This window comes from Mesoplodon mirus (assembly GCF_964341445.2).
Source record: "Mesoplodon mirus genome assembly, chromosome: 4".
Classification (NCBI taxonomy): domain Eukaryota; kingdom Metazoa; phylum Chordata; class Mammalia; order Artiodactyla; family Ziphiidae; genus Mesoplodon; species Mesoplodon mirus.
The window spans coordinates 188631534-188652796 of record NC_138979.1 but is presented as its reverse complement, the minus strand read 5'-3'; the positions used below and the strand labels follow the sequence as shown (position 1 = coordinate 188652796).

At 62.1% G+C, this 21263-nt stretch overlaps 1 protein-coding gene across 3 annotated transcripts in view; it reads right to left on the bottom strand.

The window, feature by feature from the left end:
* The window catches only part of PACS2 (phosphofurin acidic cluster sorting protein 2), a 65240-nt gene extending 45643 nt beyond the window's left edge, over positions 1 to 19597 (bottom strand). For all 3 annotated transcript variants that reach the window (XM_082617041.1, XM_082617042.1, XM_082617043.1), the window contains exon 1: positions 19441 to 19597. In XM_082617041.1, coding sequence (XP_082473167.1) covers positions 19441 to 19559 — 119 coding nt within the window. In that variant the 5' untranslated portion in view covers positions 19560 to 19597. The remainder of the gene's footprint in view (positions 1 to 19440) is intronic.
* Between the last annotated feature and the right edge of the window lie 1666 nt (positions 19598 to 21263).

The following is a 21263-nucleotide window of genomic DNA, read 5'->3' as shown; positions in this document are numbered from 1 at the left end:
GGTGTCTGCTCGCATCCAGAGTGGGCACGAGGAGGGCTCCGGGCTCTGGGCTCCGCCCCGGAGTCTGTGCCTCCGCCCTTTGGAGAACCTGAGGTCTGGGCCTGTCCTTGGCGTTCCCTGCAGTGGGCCCGACCTGGTGGACCTGGGCTCCCGCCTGTCCTCCTCCTCCTCCTGGGCCTCCTCCCAGGTCTCTGGCCACTCCTGGTCTTGCTGGCTTCAGAAGGAGGCAGGAGTGCCCGTCTGCACGCCAACCACCATCTCGGCCACCTTTGCCCTTCTTGACATTTTCACTCTAAAATGAAAAGTTCCAGCCCAACGTGCAGTCCTTTCCAAAACACGGCCAGTTCCCTCCTGTCTGCCCAGGGGCCAATCCCAGGCCCCCCACCCCGGGCTCTACCCATCTCCTGGAAGCCCCTCAGCCTCCTCTCCACCTGACCAGCCCCCCGGAGGACACTGTACTGTCCTGTGGCCGCCAGCCAGTGTGGAGGCGCCTCGCAGAAAGAGCCCAGTGACTGGCTCTGTCCAGCCTCCGGGAAGGCCCTAGAGACCTCCTGCACTCCCAGCACAGGGCCCAGCACTTGGGGCCGGGCCCCGCCCTGCTGACTGGCGCCTCAACCTCAGGGAGGTCCGTATCCCACCTCGTCCCACCCCCCCCGCCACTGATGGTGCTCAGGTGGGAAGTGTCTGTCCCACATCACTGTGCATCCCCTGAAGCAGGGCTGAGTTCCGCAAGGATGGGGCCAGGTCCGGGGCCTAGGACGGCACCTGGTGCACCCAGGTGCTCGGAGGAAGGGGGCCAGATGCGCCCAACCCAGTGGCTCCCCCAGCTCCGCGAGACACTAACTCTGCCTGAGACGGGAAATGTGGACGTTACTGCAAAGCGAACTCAGAGACGGGACAATGGATGCGGGAAAAGAGCCGCGATGCCGACGGAAGACAAAGGACTAATGTCCCAAGTACAAAGGCGCCTACAGAAAAGCAGCAGAAAGACAATCAACCCACAGAAACGTGGGTGACGGCGCAAAGAGGCGACTCGCAGGAGTGCAGACCCACAACCCACGGCGCCCTGGGGCTCCAGAGCCTTCCAGGGCCTGCGGGGCGCCGCCCGCCGCCCGCCACCCTGGCTTTTAAGAGGAAAAGCTCAAGCTCCACAGAAAGTTACAGCAAGAGTTCAGCAAACACCCCACCAACAACAACCAGGGACCCCCTCCCCATGGGCACCTAGGATTTGGGGGCGACCCGGCTGAGAGCCAGCTGGGGCACCAGGACGCTAATCGAGGGGCATCGCCCACGGCGCCCTGTCCTCCTGCTGTCGAGCGCTACCGCCGGCCTGGCTGGTCTCCTCAGATCCAGAACCGTCCCTGGCCCCCCTCCTTAAAACTTCTCCCTACTGTAGTAAAACACGTACAATGTAAAACCGACCATTTTAGCCACGTTCAAGCATGCACACCAGGGGCATTTGGCACGTTCCCGATACTCCAGAACGGCTGTGTCAGCCCACAGGGGCCCCCCCGGCGTGTCTCTCCCAGCAGCGCTGTCCGCTCTGACGTTCGGGACAGGGGATCGCACGTGTGGCTCCTCTGAGGGGCGCCCTGTCCTGGGTTCACCCACCCGGCAGGTGTCAGGACAGCACTCGGCCCTCTGGGCGGCCGCCGTGAACACGCGTGCGCAAGCGGGGCTCCAGCCCCTGTTCCTCTTCTTCTGAAAGAGTGATGTGCTGGCCACGTGGCGACGCGGTGACGTGGCCGGGCCTTCTGAGGGGCTGCAGACCGCCGCGCAGAGCGGCCGCCCTACTGCAGGCCTGCCAGCAGCACTCAGCTTGGGCACAGGGCGACCACACGGGCCACGAGGGGCTGGCAGGGCCCAGACCCCAGCACAGCGCGCAGCCCGCCACGCGCAAGGAGCGCGCCCCCCGGGTTTCCCGGGGCCGGGCTGGCCCTCCGAGGAGGACGATGATGCCCCCGTTTTCCTCCCGGCACCCAGGACATCAGCAGTTAAACCGGGGCCACGTGCAGGGCTGCCTCTGTGGCCCCACGTGCACTGGGTGTTCTGTGGGAGGGAGAACTAAGGGGCCTTCTGTCTCCAGGAGCTGACCCTGTCTGCACGGTCCTGCATCTGCCCCAGTGGGAGCGGGGGCCCTGCGGCGGCAGGTGGCCACGCGGCCCCCGCGCCCGGCCTGCCCCCACCCCGGGACGGGCCGGCCCACACGCAGCACCCTGGGGGCTCAGGCTCCAGGCCCACGCAGCTTGGCCACAGCAGGGCCGCAGGGCGAGGCTGGGGCACCTGGAGGCCTGGAGGGTTCTCAGGGGCAGAGCCGGCTGGGGGCCAAGGGCTCCAGTTCCACCCGCATCCCGAGCGCTGGTCACCTTCCTCTGGCAGCCTGAGGCGGCTGCCAGCTCTCACTGGCCCAGCTCAGCTTTCTCTGGTGATCGAGCCTTATCTGGACATGGCTGCTTCCTGCTAATCAGGAGAGAAGGTCAGAGGTGCCTTCTCAGCTTCCCTGCCAGCAGTGTGGGGCTGGGATGGCCCTGCAGGAAGCAAGGGACAGTCAGGCACCCAACACCAAGGCCGGGAGCCCTGGCAGGGGTCACTGTGAGCCCACCCTCCCGCCCCAGCAGAGGCCAACCTGCAACGGGGGCCAGGGCACGGGGAGGACGGGGCAGAAGCGCCAGCCCCTCCGAGGTAGTGGTGGGTGTTGAGTCAGAGGCCAGCACGGCCACACGCGGGACGAGCCGGCCGGTGGGTGGGCCGGGCCGAGCACGGGTACCCCGTAGAGGCCACATGGGCCAGGCGCCTGCAGAGAGCACCCTGTGTCCACAGCGGGGAGGGCCGCCCCGAGGGGGCTGGGCAGACAACACTGGGACACACACATAACCTCAACACAGGGCCCGGGACCCAGAGAGCTCCGGCCAGCCGGCCACGAGGCTGTTATACGTGGGAGCCGTCAGCCATCCCAGGACCCGGGCCTGGCCATCGGGACCTCATTCCTTGGGCCTGCTGGGCCTCTGTCCCCCGCCTCAGTGACCAGAGGCCCCGGGCACGCGGGCACACCTCACCAGCCACTGGAGGGGAGCCCCGCACTGTCCTGGTCACGAGGGAGACGGGGTCCCCTGGCGGGAAAGAGCCCCTGCCCAGCACTTTCCTGCGGGTGCGGCCCTTCCTCGGCAAGGGGCTTTATTTGGGTGGGACGGCAAGGCCAGCACAGGGAAGCTGGGTGCAGAGGACAGCCGCAGGCCACAAGCACCTCGGTTGGGCCGCATGCCCTCCTGCACAGCCTGCCGGCTGGACCGCACCACAGGGGACTTCAAGGACCAAGCAGTGGCCCCGCTCAGCCTTGCTCCAGGCGGGAAGCTGTGGTCCGGGTGACTCACAGCCGGGACAGCAAGAGCCCAGCTGGCCGCAAGCCCTGCGGTCTGCCTGGACAGAGTGAAGGCGATGGTCTTCCTCCTGCTTCTGTGCCAAAATCTACCCATCTCCTGCCCCACTCCCAACCTCCCATGGGGCAGGGGGGGAGGGGGGGAGGGCACACTCGGGGGTGGCCCTGGAAGGAGGTGCCCCATTCCCCGGCTCCTTTAACATTCAGCTTTCCCAAGGGCTCAGAGAGACCACCCTGGCCTCACCCCAGCCCGGCCTGTCCAGGCACATCCCCAGGCCACACCAGCAAGGAGCCAGAGCCTTCTCTCTGGGGACCCCGAGTCCCCAGGCTCCCAGTCCAGGCAGCACGGTCCAGGGATAGGCGCCCACAAGGGCTGGCGGAGCGGGGCCCACGGTGACGGGAGAGGACCTGGGCCGCATGCGCTGACAAGCAGGGCCGCTGTGGGGCGCCGTGACGGGGCGGCCTCTGGTGGCCCCGCAGTGGGCAGGCTCACAGAAGGGAAGGAGCACGCCCTGCCGGGTGCGGAGTGTGGCCGTCGGGGGGAGTTCGGTGGCTCCAGGGTGTCAGACAACAGGGTGTCGAGAGAGCCAGAGCAGTCAGGGCGGGCAAGGTGGGACATGAGCCTCTGGTGTCTTACAGCAGGTGGTCTACAAGGACCCGACGAGCTCCGGGTCCCAGGCTGTGGGCACGCTCCACTGCAGGCCCACTGCCCACAGGCACCGGGTCTGGGGAGGGCACGGAGGGCAGCAGCCACATGCACCCTGGAAGCGTCTGTGAGGGGAGCGGAGTGTGTCCTGCCCCAGGTACCCCTGAAAACATGGGGGCACAGCGGGGGCTACAGGCTACTGTTTCCCCCAAATCCATATGTTGAAGCCCTAAGCCCCAATGTGATGCCGTCAGGAGGAGGGACTTCTGGGAGGTGATGAGGTCAGGAGGGAGGAGCCCTCGTGAACGGGGTTAGTGCCCTTGTACAAGGGACCCCAGGGAGCTCCCTCACCCTTTCCCCCAGTGAGGACACAGGGAGATGCCATCTATGAACCAGGACGCAGCTCCCACCAGACACCGGACTCGCTGGCACCGAGACTTTGGACTTCCAGCCCTCAGAACTGTGAGAACTAAATGCTGTCTAAGCTGCACGCCTGTGGCACTTTGCCACCCGCCTGAGCTGACAGTAGGGGTGGGGCTTGAGCCTTCTCGGAGGGTTTCTGCCCTGCCCCAGACAGGGCGCGTCTAGGACTGAACTTCTCACTTCGGAATCAAGACCCGCTCTTGGCCAGGGGTCACAGGGGCTGGAGCCCCGGGAGGAGCCCTGGACACTGGACCAAGGCCTCCACCTGCACCTCGTCCAGTTTGTGCCACGTGGCTCCCTGAGAGATGCCTCCCCCGGGAAGCCCGGGAGGCCCTGGGGGCTGAGCAATCCCACCATCTGAGGGCCGGGCGCAGTGCCCACCGGGCTTCACCGTGGCTGCTGCGGCCAGGAAAGGGTCGGCACAGCCAGGGCTTCTGTTCAGGGGCTCCTGTGTGCCCTGGGGGGCTGCCCGCATGGCCCAACCACGGAGCTGAGGGTGGCCCCTCATGGTCAGAACTGGCACTGGACGCTGCCGGGCGCGGCTCTCGCCAGGAAGGGCGACTGGAGACAGAGGAAGGGGAGCAGGACGTCCGACCGGACCCAGGTGAGACTTCCTCCAACGCGAGCTGGGCAGACCCCGGGTCCCAAGGAGGATGACATAGACATGTGATGATAAACGCGCCCGGACGCCGAATCCACAGAAAAGCACCTCCTAGCAACCAGAGAACACACGCCGCCCACAGGGGAACCACGGGCAGGCTTACCGCAAACTCGTCAAAACCACCAGAGGCCAGGGGACACAGCCCCAGCGGCCCCTCCGTCCCCAGGGTGCGAGGACCGAGCGGGCGCCTGGGCGGAGCGGAAGGCGTGTGGAGGCTGGCCCCCTTGTGAGGAGGCGTCTGGAACCGGGGCGCCGGGAGAGGGGTGCAGCACCCCGCTCGGTAAGGCCCTCACTTGCTTGAGAGGGAGGGAGGGATGCTGCTTTCCCATCAATGCTGGGAATTCTCACTTTTCAAGCACACGATAAAGGAACTTGAAAACAGATTTCCTGGAGGGGATAATAAAGAAAACTCAATCAATCTTCACCAATTTCCAAGGAGTAAGTGACCAAAAATAGCAGAGGAAGAGCAAAACAAAGGAAGAATGATAACAGAAACGTCACGGACTGGGCGGGCACGCGGCACCAGACGGGGCACAGAGCGGGATCCGGGTGAAGGGGACGGAGGTGATAAAAGGGCTAGTCACCAGGAAGCCAAACCATCACCGGGAAAGGGAGGAATGCTGCGGGTCCCAGCTGGGGGTCTGGCCGGGCAAGTCACAGAGGCCAGCGCAGGATGCGCCTCAGCTGGAACGGATGCCCCAGCCAGCGGAATCCCAGGAACCCCACGTCCCTCTTCCTCCCACGGACACAGCCTGCAGGCACCCCACCCCACCAGGGCCTCGTCCTGTCTCCAGGAGGCCCCACGCTCGGACCTCCTCTCGGACCGCCGCCCATCTTCCGGCCCACGTCCTCTAGCGCTGGACCCACTGTGGGTCACCCCAGGCCAGCCCCCAGCCGAGCACCCCATCTCCCTCCCTCTGGTCCCTCCTGGGGCACCCAGTTCACCAATATTCTGCACCTGAGACGCTGGACACAGCCCCGGAGAACCCCTGGCACCACCTGGCCACCCAGGTCCGCGACATGGACGTCCGGCCCCCAACCTTCCTGGGCCCCCCTCCTCCCTGGACCAACACCTCACATCCCCCCCGACCCCACCTCGCTCCACTGCTCACTCTGCTGAGAGACACGGGTGACCTGAGGAGAGCTGCTTCTCACAGCAGCCAACACACGGCCATTCCTCCCGGTACCCCCCATCACGGCACCCCCCCGACCCCCCCACCAGCTGCTGCTCCCCCCTCTCCAGAGCAGGCTCCAGACAGGGTCCGTGCTTACCGCACACCTCAATCCCAGCAGCTGGCCCTCCTGGAAACGCTGGGTCTTGGGCCCTGGCTGTCTGGGACGTTCTATCCTCCGACCTCCGTGTGCCCCGGAGCCTCAGGTCCCTCTTCTCAGTCACACCGCTGCCCCCCGTCTGGGCAGGCACTGGCCACACCAGGGCTGTCACCAGGTGAGGGGCAGGGTCACACTGAGGTCGGGCCAGCGATCAGACACCCAGCCCCCCAGGCTCGGCCACTCCCCACCATGGGCACAGCGGTCACCCTTGGGGGCCCCCGCTTCCCTGGCAGGAAGCCACCACTGCGTCTGCCCAGGTGGGTCCTGCCTCATGGCCTGTCCTCCACAGAGAGGCCCCGAGACCCCAAGACACAAGGGGGCGGGGTTGGTGCCGGCTGGAGCCTCCCCCCCACCGGGTGCGGGTACAGATGCTGGGGTTCACCCCGAGTCCCCTCTTCCAACAGCAGAGGTCCCGGCCCCACTTGGCGCAGCCCAAGGTCTCCTCCCTGAGACAGGCACCAGGGGCACCTGCTCTGCGGTAATGCAGCCGCCGTGGACCCAAAGGCTTGCTCTCAGTGAGGGCATACTGGGCCCCGCCAGTACCCAGGCGACGCTGCAGGGGTCCCTGCTGTGCCCACACAGAGGGCCGCCTGGACCGCGCCCAGCCATCGCGAGAAGCCCGCTGAGTGGTTACAGGCTCTGAGGAGCCCAGAAGGCTGCCGCCACTTGCCCCACCCCACACTGGTGCCCCCAGGGGATGCTCAGGCCCCCAGGCCCCTGATGCACTGCGCCACAGAGGCCGAGCCTGGGGGTCCAAGCACCCTAGACTCCCCCAGAGCTCCTGGAGGCCCGGGGTCCCCTCCTCAGCCAGGTCCGGGTCCCCAGGACGTCCAGGTGCCAGGAAGCAAACCTCGAACATCGACTGAAATGCCAAGTCAGGCACACGGGCGTGAGAGGTGAGGAGCGGGTCTGGTCGGGGCCCCGCAGGGAGGGGCTGCAGCCCGCCAGCCATGCCCAGGGCCCTGACAAACCACAGGGCACCTCCCCGGAGGCCTCTGCCCACCACCCGGCTCCACGGCCTTCTCCTTCACAAACCAGCACACGGCAGCGCCACGGCCGCCGGCCGGGGAAGGGGGCGCGGGTCAGCCTCGAGAGGCCTCCTGGGGGTGGCCCACAGCCGGCCAAGCTAGCTCGGGAGGAAACAGCTGTGGAACATCCTAGCTTCACCTGAGTTAAGTTAACTCCACAGCAGGGGGAGGAAATGAAACCAGAGCCCTGGACATCTGTAATGCTCTACTGCTACGAGTTTCCGAATTTCCCTCCCGCAAGGCTCTGGGTCCGGGTGAACCTGACACCCTTTCTCTCTAGGTCAATAACATGCAAAAATGGGGCTTCCAGGCTGCGTGTCTCACTGAGAAAGGTTCTCATCTTCACTCTCCTCTTAAAGGGAATTGGAAAGACCCCCGAGTAAGAGGGGATCCCCGAGGAACTCTCTTCTAAACGGCCTGACCAGACACGTGTTCTTTTTATTCCTAACACAAACAGCTTAACTGGAAATCCCACTTATACTGTTGCCCACTGTGCCCTCCTTTAAAGGAGCTGGTTTTCTGCAGGAAGGCGCTGGGCTGGGGCCTACGCAGCCGCCCTCTCTTGCCCCACGGCCCATGCACACGGCCCCAGACACCTTCTCTGCAGAAGCACAGCAGCACTAGGCGCCTATCTTGGGTACAGAGCACGTGCGGGATGGGATGCCCCAGCTTTCCAGCGACCGCCCCCGAGCAGCTGGTGTAGCAGCTGCCCCCTCCCCGAGGCCTCTGTGGTGGCGGCAGGGATGGAATGTCGGCCTGTCCACTGAGCCAGGCCCAAGGATCTGGGGGAGGGCGGCTTTTCTACCAGGCGTTGTCCCCTTTTCTCCAGGAGGCAGATGTGAAAGGGGACAGAGGTGTGGAGTTCTCTCCGCGGGTCGGGAGAGGCCTGGCTCAGCGTCCTGGCTGCACAGGGCCTCCCTACAGACTCGCTCCTCACGCTGGGGAGGTGGGGGGGGTCCCCATCTGTGCCGCACTTCTCCCCTAGAACGACCTTCACCATCGCCACAAAGCTGGCATGACACCGAGACTGTGGGTGACCCCAGCACGGCCCCAGGGGCTCAGGTGCAGTGGTCCTACCCCCAACCCCGTTACTAATAAACAAACGTCTGAAGCCTTCGATGACCTGCCAGAGCCAAGCCCACAGGCGGGCGATGGCGAGCTGTGGCTGGGGGGTGGGGTGGGGGGAGGCATCAGACCCCCACTGCCGCCCAAACCCCGATGGTCAAGGTCCCGTGTCCCCTGCGGGGACCTGCAGCAGGGCACCCCCGTCAGCTCTGCACCGGCCGCTTTGGCACAAACCCAGGACAATGGCCTGCAGGGCAAGCACAGGGCCGTGCTCACACTGTGACCAGCCGAGGGCCCGAGGGGTGACTGGCTGGTGGGGAAGCCGGGTCCCTGTGCCGCTCGGCATCTGTGTACAGCCCACCACCCGCCTGACCCCAGGGGCGGTCCTGGGTTGGCCCTGATGGACCCAGACGTGTGCCTCTCCTGCGGCCTCAGGCCTTTGCCGCCGGACGCTCGGCCCGTCCCATGCCCCCTCCTCTGGGAAGCCCTCATTCTGAGTGGGGCCCCATGCCCACCCCCCAGCCGGCAGCTTAGTCTCGCCCCATTCTCACTCCTCTCCCGGGGGTGGGCGCCCAGCGCTTCATCGACAAGCCCAGTGTTTGGAAACATGCTCCCCACGCAGCTCATCTCCTGCCGGAGCCGGGCCGGCCAGGGGCACGCAGTTCGGGGTGTCGTGACTGTCACTCTCCACTAACTTGTCAAAGCGTGACAACCCTAAAGTCACGCTGCAACCAGTTAAAGCAGAAAGTCTGGAGCCCGAGCGGGAATTAGCAAGAGACAGCGTGTTCCTGGTGGGGTGGGGGCAAGCACAGCAGGGGCACAGCCGGGGGGGGGACCCCATAGGGACCCTGACCAGGAGCCGGCAGCAGTGTCCTGGCCGTGGGCTTGGTCACAGGGGCCCAGAACCCAGGACAGGTCTTTGCAGCCAAAGCTCACCCTGCCCTCACTGCCTGGCGCATCCAGCCTGGACGGGTAGGGTGGGAGGGCCCTGGGCCACCGCAGAGCGTGGAATGGCCACGCGCCCTCCACTCCCTCCCGTGACCTGCCACAGGGCGCCTCCAGGTGGCTGTACCCAGCCGGCCCCTTGGCGGAGCTCGGGGAAGGAACCGAGGGGGCGCCCAGAGCGGCACCCACCAGGACGCTCGCCCCACCACGACACTTGTCCGAGGCACTGTCGGGTGCCCTGGAGATGCACTGCGTCCGCTCCCAGACAACAGGGACCAGCCCTGTGTGAGTCATGCCACCCCCGAGCAGGGGGGAGCCCCCACCCGGGTTCAGAAGCAGGGATGTGGGTGCTGGGTGCCGGGGGCCCCAGTGTGGTGACAATGTCCTCCGAGGCCCGAGGACACCTCCACAGAGCCACCAGCCCTCACACGGCGGCCCCTGAGGCCCCACACGCAAACTGTGCCGGAAAGGCTCATCCCATCCTGTCTGCATCTAAAAGTAGGAAGATCCTGACTGGCTGTGATCCAATAAAAGATGACACACCATCACTGCCGCGAGGTCGGCTGCAGGGCTTGAAAACGAGGCCGCGGTTAAGGGAAAGATGCCAGTGTCCCAGCTGTCAGGGGTCCAGGGCTCCTCAGTAAGCGTCTCCCCGGAGCAGCATCACCACTGTCCCAATGGGGACGCATGCCCTACAGAGTAAAGTGGGCAAGGACGAGGGAGCCCAGCGCCAACTGGAGGAACACGCAGCCCGTGCAGGTGGCACGGGACAGAGGTGGCTGGAACCCAGGCCGCCAAAGGCCACAGCCACGTCTGAGCAGAGGGCAGTGCCTCTGAGGGCCGACTCCCACCAACAGGGTTCCACCTTCAAGGGGGCAGAGACGCCCAAGCCCACGCTGCCCTCCTCGGGACTCACGGTGTGTGTAGGGCTGCACGCCCTGGCGGGGGGTGGGGGGAATCGCCCCACGGACAGTGGGAACGGAGCCAGCTGACGGCCAGCACGGGGGACAGGAGAGGTGCTTCCCCTCCTGCCAAGGGCAAGACCCGGGGTGTCTGCCCGAGAAGAAGAGGCCAGGCCAGGCTCCTCGGGACACCTCCCAGCCGCTCCACTCTGTCCTGACCACTGGGGGGCGGTGGTCCTCACTGCTGGTGGACCTGAGCCGCCTGTGCAGACACTGCTTGTCCCGGTCCCTCTTTCATCCCTCCCCATCCTCTCCTGCCATCGGGACAAAGGTGCCCTGGGGCCAGGCCACCAGGAGCGTCCCTTCTCAGATCGGTAGCTGGATGCTGCCCTGGACCAGGGAGGCGTCGTGGTCTGGATGGGGTGATGAGGAAAGGCCGGTGGGGGCGGCAGGGCCCGGCTGACTGCCTCGCGTCTGGCAGGAAGGACAGACGCACCCAGTCCTCAGCATCTCCCACCACCTTGTGGCTCCAGATGCGCCCCCAGGGCCCATTCTGGCCCATCCATGCAGAAGACCCCAGTCCTCAGCGTCTCCCACCACCTTGTGGCTCCAGATGCGCCCCCAGGGCCCATTCTGGCCCATCCATGCAGAAGACCCCAGACCTCAGCCTTGACCTCCAATGGGGAGAACTACCAGGCCAGCAGAGCTGGGCGCTCTGTGTCCACTGCTGCTGAGAAAGGGCTCCTGGAGAACACGCACGCCTCACCCTGTGAAGCACAGAACGCAGAGCGCTGCCCTCCTCCAGAGGCGGGCGGGGGCCGTGCGGGCTGGAGACGCTCCGGAGTAGAAAGTGCTTTACTAGAAACTCCGTTCTTCAGGACAGGGGTGTCCTCACCATGCATCACAGCCCTCTGCAAAGTCCTCCTTGGCTGAGGACACATCTGTGACAACGCACCTCCAGGGCAGGAGGGAACTCAGCCTCCACATACACTCACTTGCTATTTTTAGGGCTACTTTCAGGGCCACTGTCTAACAACCACCAGAGCAGCCAGGCGCAGGCGGCTGGGGGCAGCCAGCAGCTCCCACACTCACCGCCCAGCGCAGCCCGGAGCCCAGAATACCCAGTACCAGCGGGAATGACGACTGCGAGCCAGTTCCCACCGAGACCGGAAGCTGGGGGCCCGGTCTGGAGTGTCTGATGAGACTCGGTCGTACTGGCAGGAGGACACACCGGACCGGTGGGGCCTGGGTGGAACAGCAGCTCCGGCCACTCAGCGTCAGGGGTGCGCCCCGTCCCGCCATCCCCTGCCCGCCTGCCCCTGAGCACCCCTATCTCTGTGATGGGTCACTCGGGCTCCTGAAGGACCCTGAAGATCCAACCACGATGCCTCCACACGCCCGTCATTTCTCCCGACTGCAGAGCTACTCTCTGGAACAGTCCCCCAGCCCCACCCACCTGCTCCCAGATGCCCTTCCTCATCCGACCCTCCTGGGGCAGGGTGCCGGGCATGCTGGGGAGAGGGAGAGGGGAGCTTGTTGTGGAGCCCAGATCCCGGGAAGAGAGGAACAGGCAGCGGGGCGCCCGAGGGGCCCTACCTGGTTGATGGGTCACTAAGCATCACTTGAGATGACACCTGCTCCACGTGGCCACTTCTTTCCACACGAAAGCCAACTCGGGAAGACGGTACGTTTACAGCACTGCGCCCACGGAGGGCTACTGCCCGCCTCAACCCCTGCCGGAGGAGCAGGCCACCACCCAGGCGTGCACCGGGGCTGGGCACTGCCCGGCACAGGGCGGTCAGGGGGCGCTGAATGGAGCCGCGCTGACTGCAGCAAGGGGCTAGGCCTCCCCCAGAGATGCCCGGCCCGCAGGCCTGGATAGCTGAGGTCAGATGCCTCAGTCTCTCCCTCAACGCGGTTCTCATCCCTCAGAAGCTGCCGAGCCCCGAGCCCACTCTCAACCCCCCGTGCTGCCCTCCCCGCCCCGCCTCCCACCACCCACACGTCCAACCGGAGCTCAGCCTCCAACTAAACTCACACCCCCCAACAGATTGGCGACTTCCCCAGACCTCCAAACGAAGCCCAGGGTCCTAAACATGGCATCCTGTTCGACCACAGGCACGTGCCAAGTGCCACTCCATGCCCGCTCTGCCCACGGTGGGGGACGGCCGATCCCGCCTGCCCTGCAGACCCTCCTGCAGGCTGGGGTGCAGTGGGACGCGGACGCGCCTCTGCAGAAAAGAGGGCTGAGAACTGGCCGCTGAAACAGAGACGAGCAGAGACTGCCTGGTGGCCGGTCTCAGTGACATCAGAGGGAAGGGCTGCCAAAGGGCCGGTGTGTTCCGGAGGCGAGCAGACAGACAGGAAGAGGCGACCACTGCAGAGAAAGTGCCTGAGAACTTCCTGGAACTAAGGAAAATCACCAACCCACGAAGTCGAAAAGGCCAATGACCCCAACTCAGGCACACAAGAGAAACCCTCACCTGGGCACAGCAGAGAGGTGACTGCAGAGCCACTAGGGAGAAAGGACAGACCTTCCAACCAATCACGGCTGACTACACTGACCTCTCAACAGCAGAACCTAGAGCCAAGTCGGGGGAGATGCTGCCCGGGACCCCACAACCGGGAGGACACCCTCCAGGACGAGGGTAAACGTCTTCAGATACACTGAAAGAACAGTTAGTTATCTGCAGATCCTCACTGAAGAAAACCCTAAGGACGCATTTTCCGACACAAGGAGAAAAATGATTCCGAGTCCTGAGATACAAAAAGAATAAAGAAAAGAAAGTGGCGAGGGCTTCCCTGGTGGCGCAGTGGTTGGGAGTCCACCCGCCGATGCAGGGGACGCGGGTTCGTGCCCCGGTCCAGGAAGATCCCACATGCCGCGGAGCGGCTGGGCCCGTGAGCCATGGCCACTGAGCCTGCGCGTCCGGAGCCTGTGCTCCGCAACGGGAGAGGCCACAACAGTGAGAGGCCCGCGTACCGCAAAAAAAAAAAAAAAAAAAGAAAGAAAGTGGTGAGAGTTTTGAAATTAATCAAGTATTAACAATATAAAGAAAAAAACAATATAAAGTAATAATAACTCATATGGTCTAAAAAAGAAGACAGTTAAAATAGTCTAAACAAAAGCATGTAAACATGAAAGTGTTGGGTCACAATAATGTGCTCTAAGGTCCCGGCGTCTTTCAGGAAGAGAATTTACAATTAACTTTACAATGTAACAGCAAGTGTGCGATTTGCAATTTATATTGCAAAGTGAACAAGTGGAAGTTGTGAGAAGTTTCAAACTAAGAGAAAGGGAAATAGAATAATTAAAAAAACGCAAAATAAGGTATGACAGAAAAGAGAAACAAATGTAAAAAATATAGGACAATAATAAGCACAAAAATAAAATTACGGTAGACATGAACCCAAATATCAGTAATTTAGATAAAGGACAACAGACTGAATGTCCTAGTTAAAAAATAAAGATTGTCAGATTGAATGAAAACGAAATCTAGTTTGTGCCAAACAACCAAAGATACATGTAACCTGTAAAGATACAGCAAAGTTTAAAGAAACAAGGTGGGCAAAGATATGACAGGCAAATACACCCAAAAAGAAAGCTCAGAGAGCTACACTGTTACCAAATCTTTGCTCTGGTGAAAAGCACTGTCAGGGGCTTCCCTGGTGGTGCAGTGGTTGAGAGTCCGCCTACCGATGCAGCAGACACGGGTTCGTGCCCTGGTCCGGGAGGATCCCACATGACGCGGAGCGGCTGGGCCCAAGCCATGGCCGCTGAGCCTGCGCGTCCGGAGCCTGTGCTCCGCAATGGGAGAGGCCACAACAGTGAGAGGTCCGTGTACCGTAAAAAAAAAAATAAACAAACAAACAAACAAAACAAAAAACAAAAAAAGCACTGTCAGGTCAGGAGTGAGACACGCTGAACAGTTCAAACACCGGGAGGGATTGCGATTCTAAACAGGATGTACCTAATGACAGAACTCCAGGAGAAACAGACAAAGCCAAGCATGACCTAAAGGGACAGGTATCAAACATGACATTGACAAGTGCCAAACCCATGACCCTTTTCAGGACAGACAGGACGTGTATGAACACTGACTTCAAACAGAGCCACAGAGTAAGTTCCAAAGCATCGTAAGGACCTGGTGTCATACTGACCACCCTCTGTGACACCAACATAACTAAGTTAGAAATGAACAATGGAAAAAAAGAGAAGAAATTAATTCGGCAATGGAAAAGTAACTAAGGAAAACACCATACGTTCGGATATTAAGAAACTTTGAAATATCCCATCATGCCAAAGAGAGAATAATGGAAATTTTTTAAAAGATTTTTAAACGGAGAGATTTTATATATAAAAGCTTGTGAAACGCAGCCAAAGCATTACTTATTTTGTATTTATAAAATCTTACGTGAAAGGAAAGGAGGAAAAATAATGAGCTATTTATTTTAAGAAATTAGAGCATCCAAAAAATCAATTAATTAATTAATTTAAAAAGGGCTTCCCTGGTGGCGCAGTGGTTAAGAATCTGCCTGCCAATGCAGGGGACATGGGTTCAAGCCCTGGTCCGGGAAGATCCTACATGCCACGGAGCAACTAAGCCCGTGCGCCACAGCTACTGAGCCTGTGCTCTAGAGCCCGAGAGCCACAACTACTGAGCCCACGTGCCACAACTACTGAAGCCCACGTGCCTAGAGCCCACGCTCCACAACAAGAGAAGCTACCGCAATGAGAAGCCCATGCACCACAACAAAGAGTAGCCCCTGCTCGCCGCAACTAGCGAAAGCCCGTGCACAGCAACGAACACCCAACGCAGCCAATAAATAAATAAATAAATCAGAACAGGAACATAAAAATAAAAATAAAGAGCATAAGCGGAAGGAAATAAAGATACGAATATTCATTTTTTAAAAAAATGATGAACCCTTGGTGAGATAGATCAGAGTGTGGATGTCCACATGCAGAAATAGTCAACACCAGGAATTAAAAGGGGACAGCTCTAAAGGTCCTGCAGACATGGAAAAAAAAAAAAAGAATATTAGGAACAACTTTTTGCCAAAAACTTGAAAATCTGGATGAAATGGACAAATTCCCAGAAAACTATATTTCCGAAACTAACTTAAAGTGGGGGTGTGTGTGTCCTACAATCATTAAAGAAATTGAGCCAGAAGTTACACTTGCCCCAAAGCAACTTCAAGCTCAGGTACTGCACTGGTGATTTCTCCCACACATTCAAGGAACAAACAATTCCTGTTTCACACAAACAATACCATGCAACAGCTCTTTCTGCAGGATATCTTGGCACCAAAATCTGATAAGGGCAGTAGATGAGCAGGAGATTACAGACCCTAGACAGAGATGCAAAAGTCCTAAGCAAAATCTAAATCTCAGCCTACCCACGTACAGGAAGGGGAACATGGCGTGACCACGCTGGCATTTTTCCGAGAGTGAAAGGTTAGTTTAATGCTAGAAAATCTATTGACGTAATTTACCGCATCAGTCGTTAAAGGAGAAGGACCGCGTCAGGCTCTTGATTATACCCGACACCCACGTACAACAAGTGCAGAGTGAGACCCCAAGGAGAAACTATCGTGCAGCCACCAGAATTGCTGGAACTGAAAAGATGGTAACACAGAACGTGCACAGAACGGCTGGCGGCCATGGAAGGGGGGGTGCCACCACTTCGGAAAGCCGGCAGTGTCTTCACAGTTGACACACCCCCGCCTCCCCTGCGACCAGCCATCCTGAAGAGAAGAGCAAACGCGGCCCAAGCCCCGACCCTGGATGGCCACAGTGGCTCTGAACACATCAGCCCCAAAGGAAATGACCCCAACACCCACCGGCCGGAGCAGGTTCAAACCACGTGCGGATGCCACCAACGTGGAGAGGGAGCCGCGGGGCTGCCGTGGGCGATGCCCGGGTCACCTGGCCGGTGGGGGAGCCTGGCCCCGAGCGCTCGACACTCATCCGCGGGTGATGGAGACATCCCCGTCCCGCGGGCTGTGGCGGACCTGGGCACGCGGCCGCCAAAGCTCACACTTCCGGCTGGAAGCCCTTCCGCGAGTGTGAGCTCACCCCCCGTGGCCGGCAGAGGACGCCAACAGGAGGACGTGGAGGAATGTGAATGCGCAGTAAGCCTGTGAAAAGATGTCAGACCCCGTGAAATTAATTCATAAGCCTCAACGGGAAGGAAAATTAAGGGGCAAGTGCAAGGGTCCAAAATGCCCCAGACCCTGCTGAAGCTGGGGGGCGGGGGTGGGGGATGGAGGCTGCTTTGTGAATCCCAGCAGAGGGGCAGGGATAGGAAGACGCCAAGGCCGGGGGTCACTGGGGAGGGGTGCTGTCCACTCCCTCGAGGAAACCCACGAAACCGAGCCTGCCTCTGTCACAGCCCCGTGGGCCTGGCACCAGCTCCTGGGAAGAGCAGAGAGCTCTCCCGCCACCACCAGGAAGGACAGACCACAAGACAAGACCAAGGCCAACGCTGGGTGCACCTCAGGAGGCATCACAGACCTCGAAAAGACAGCCAAGAAGCGTGCATCACCAGAGGAGGGTGGTTTCAACACATTGCCGAAAACGGATTACCAGTCCCTAAAAGTTGCTGAGACTCAAATAGGGGGAAAAAAAAAGGAGAAAAAATTGGCAAAAGAAATGAACAGGAATTTCGCTGATGAGGAAGTACAAATGGCCTACATCAGTAATCAGAGAAATTCAAATTAAAACCACAATACCATTTCACACCCACCAGACTGGCAACAATTGAAAGTCAGGCAGTGCTGGCAAGAAGGCAGAGCAGTGGGGATGCGGGGGTGGGATGGGGGGTGGGGGGGGCCGGAGCTGGCATAACCGCTCCGGGAAGGCTGCTGGTGGTGACGCCCAGCACACGCCCCCCAAACCCTACTGCCGGCGGCAGAGGGCCAGTGCGAGAATGCCCGCCCACGGGGTGCATTCTTAACTGGCCCAAACCTGTGGACAGCCACAGGTCCCCCCACAAAGCAGAGACACGTGCTGCTGTCTTACAGGGAACACCACGCCGCAGGCACAGCCATCAGCTCGATGCCGCTCAGAAACTTAGAGACCAGGCAAGAGGAGACGTGCAAACGGACAGAGAGTGGGATCCCTTCTACATAAAGTCTCTGAGCGGGAGGAACGAAGAACAACCTATCCAAGGAGGCCTGATCGGGGGTCCAAGCGGGGGACCCGCAGCACCTCGCGGGGAGGGCCGCGCCGGGGCGCAGAGGGGCTGCTCTGTACGTCCGACCCGGAGCTCTGCGCCTGCCCACCCCGACGGCTGCTCAGCCCCACGCCTACAGAGCAACCCGCCAGGCCCCGCCCCCCGCGCCCCACCCAGGCAGAGCCGTGGACTCCCGGCACCTAGCGCTGCACGGCCCCGCCCCCACCCTCCCCACACACCCACCCGAGTGGGCTTCCTACACCAGCTCCGCGGGGGGCCGACTGGGCCCCTCGACCACGCAGCCCCTGCCCACCTGCCACCTCCCTCACCTCCCTCTGGTCAAAACTTCGGTGGTCTTTCAGGGCACCCCCGGAAGCGGCTGAAGAGGTGCAGGAAGGGGGGCAAGCATGCCCTCAGGGAGCGCCGTGGGGAGGCAGCCAGCGCGGGGTGTGTGTGTGTGTGTGACGATGCAGGGGTGACAGACAGGAGAAGCATGGTGGGGAGGGTCCAGGATGACCCTTGCCTGTGGCGCCCGACACTGGGCCAAATGCCAAAACGGGAAGTTGGAGGGGGTGGGAGGCCAGGCCTGGGGAGGTGCCCCTGAGACTTCCCAAACAAGAGGCAAGCAGGTGGGCCTCCCGCGGACACAACACTCTCCCAAAGCCCCACACAGGTCTGGGAGCGCCCATCCTTCCCACTCGGCACAGCCAATGCCCTGAGCCACCGGCCTCATGCTCGGGAGCGCAACCCTGGCACCCGGCACCCTCTGCGTCCCCAACACCTGGCTCGCACACCTGTTGAAGGAGCCGTGGCAGAGCGCACCCCCCTCGGTACACACTGGCCACTTCCTCTGGTCCCGCCAGGGGATCTCCCCAGGGAGAGCTTTTCCCTGCCCCACCCCCCCTGCAGCCCTTGTGGCCTCGTGTCCATTCCAGAACCAGGCCCTGGTGTGAGTTTGTCTCTCTTCCCCCTCAGCCTGGGAGCTTCCTCAGCAGGGACCACTGAATCAGGAAAAAACCCGCAGAGCTTCAAGCTGGCAGGAGGAGCAGGGAAGCGACAGGCCTGAGTAGAGTCGGGATGGCCATGGCGCTGTCCTGTGGGTGAGCCTCGTCCAGCTGTACCGCTGGGGACAGGGCACTTCCCCCCAAGTGGAAAGGGCAGCGTCTTTTGCGATGGCAAATTTAACAGTATGATGTAAGGAGCAGTGTTTATGTACAAGGAAGTCCCTAAATTACACAGCACAGTGCAAACAGGCAAGGGGCAGATACCCCCCGCCAGCAGGACAGAGGGGGTACGGCCAGACCCTCAAAAGGACGAAGGATGAAGGAATAAAATTGTGGTCCCAGGTCTGTGTGTCCTCTGGACACTGCGTGCCCTGAGTGACTCCCAGGCCACTCAGGCTTGACAGTGTGGCTGGACGCAAAAGGAAATCTATGGTACCCGGTGGAGAGAGGAGACACCCTGAGTCAACTCCACCGTCACCGCATCGGTAGGCAGGTGCAACGAGGCCGGTTGGGAGCCAACCAGGTGTGCGCCTCGGAGCCTCGGGGGACCGCGGGGCCTGAGAAACCCGGGGCCACTTCCTCCGCTACACGGGACCAGGACCTCAGGGACCATCCACGCATCAGGGGTTGTCCGCACGGGAGGCGCGTGCCCGAGGTGGTGCGCAAAGGCGACGGCCCGGGGTGTGGGTCCCGAGTGGGGATCCCGGAGTGAGCGGTTTTGGGTGCACTGTCCCGGGTGGGGGCCCCGCGTGCAGGTCCGGGGTGGCCGGTCCCGCGTGCAGGCCCCGAGTGGGGACCCAGGCGCGAGGTCCCCTGTGGCCGGTCCCGGATGGCCGGCAGGTGCGCGCGGGAACAAAGCGGCAGGCGGGCGGCGGCGTACCTGGGCACGCAGCTGGGGCTGGAGCCGTCCACCTCCCAGGTGGCGAACAGGTTCATAGGCACCGGCGTGTTGAGCGCGGCGGGCGCGCCGGCCAGGCCCAGGCGGCCCCGCTCGGCCATGGCGCCGGCCCCGCCGCTCCCTCGGCGGCCTGGGCTGCGGCCGGGCCGCGGACGCGCGGCGGGCGGGCGGGCGGGCCGGGCGCGCGGAGGGCGGTGGCGCGGTCACATGGCTGCAGGGCGGCGGGGACAGCCGGGCGGGCGTCGGACAAGCCCGCGGGCGGCGACCAGGCTGCGGCCGCCCCGCCCCGCCCGCGCGCGCCCCCACCGTGCTCCCCCTCCCCCGACCGCGCCGCCGCCGCTGATTGGCTGGGCGGGCGCGCGCTCGCCGCTTCGGGCCCAATCACGGCCCGCGGAGGGCTCACCGGAAGTGAGATTCGCGCGCCCCCCTCGAGCCGGCGCCCCAGGAGGCGCCCCAGCCCGCGGCCCGCGGGAGCGCGCGTCCGCGCCTGAGCACAGGCCCCGCCCAGAGCGCCGCGCCCCGCCCCCCGGGAGAGGCAGGGAGGGGCCAGAGAGACCGCAGGGTCCGCCTATGGCCCTGTGTCCCGCGAGCCCCCCAGGAGCACTTATTGTCCCCCTGTATCCCCCGGGCCTCTGCGCGTCCCCGACCCCCAGTCCTACGCCTCCTCAGAATCTTCCCGCCCCCCCGCGCACTCCGCGTGTCCCCCGGCGGCCTCCAGTCCCATGCCGGCCCCCGGGTCCTCCGCACCGACTCCTAGACCACCGGGCCCCCGCGCCTCTCGTGTCCCCCGGAGGCTTGCCCATCCTGCGAACTCTCTTTGTCCCCCCACCGTCTCCTTGTACCCTCCCCCCGCGCTGACTCCCTTGGCGGATCGCCCGGGTGGGGCGTGAAGCAGGAGGACCAGGGTCGCGGGTGGCACAGACCCATCAGCGCCCCCCAAGGAGTTCCTCCCTGCGGGCGCACCGGGGCTCCACACAGGCTCAGTGTGCAGACTGGTCCTCCATAAATCCCCTCTGGAGTGTCCTCTTTCTGCCTGAGCCTCCTTATTATCCAGCAATGCCCTTTCTGCGGTTTTTACACATGACAATGGAGAACAAATGTCTGGGGGCAGGGGTGGCTCCTGGCCATGGGGCTCACAGTGAATTTGGGGATCCAGGCAAGTAGGAGGCAATGACCAGAGCTACCCATTGGGCCCATGGGGCAGGGAAGGTCAGAAAAGGCCCTAGAAAAGAACATCTAGTTTTGGGGGCCCAAGGAGGGGTCCCCTCCCCCCATCCTTTTGGCGGTGGTTCTGATCAGTCACCAGATCCTGCTGCTGAGATTTAGGAAAAGCTTTTCTGGCATCTCTTCCGTTTCTTTGTAGCCACAGTATTCACAGTTGCTTTTCTCTCTAGCTGCTGTCTGTGTCTTGTTGTCTACTGAAAGAAGCCCAGCCCAAGCAAACGGACTTTCTTCCCTCACCCTTGGGGTTTACAATCCAGTGCCCCGTTAGCTCTTTCTCCTGCAGAGGACCCCATGCTGGCTCCTTCCTTTGTAAGAGCTCAGCATCCAGCTCTAACTCCCTATCTGGAGCTGCAAACAGCTGTGGCTGCTTAAAGCCAGGGTGGCATTTTGGAGAGAACAAGAGAATCTGTGTTTCCCACATGTTCCTGCGCCTTTAGGGTGGTACAGCTGAAAGGCACGCGGGGCTGTCTGTCCTCAGCCAGCTGACTGGGTATTGTCTTACATCGCTGCTCCGGCCAGGCAGAGTGCCTGTGGGTCTCATACCTCTGAGATGGGGGGAAGGAGAGGTCCGGAGAACGGGC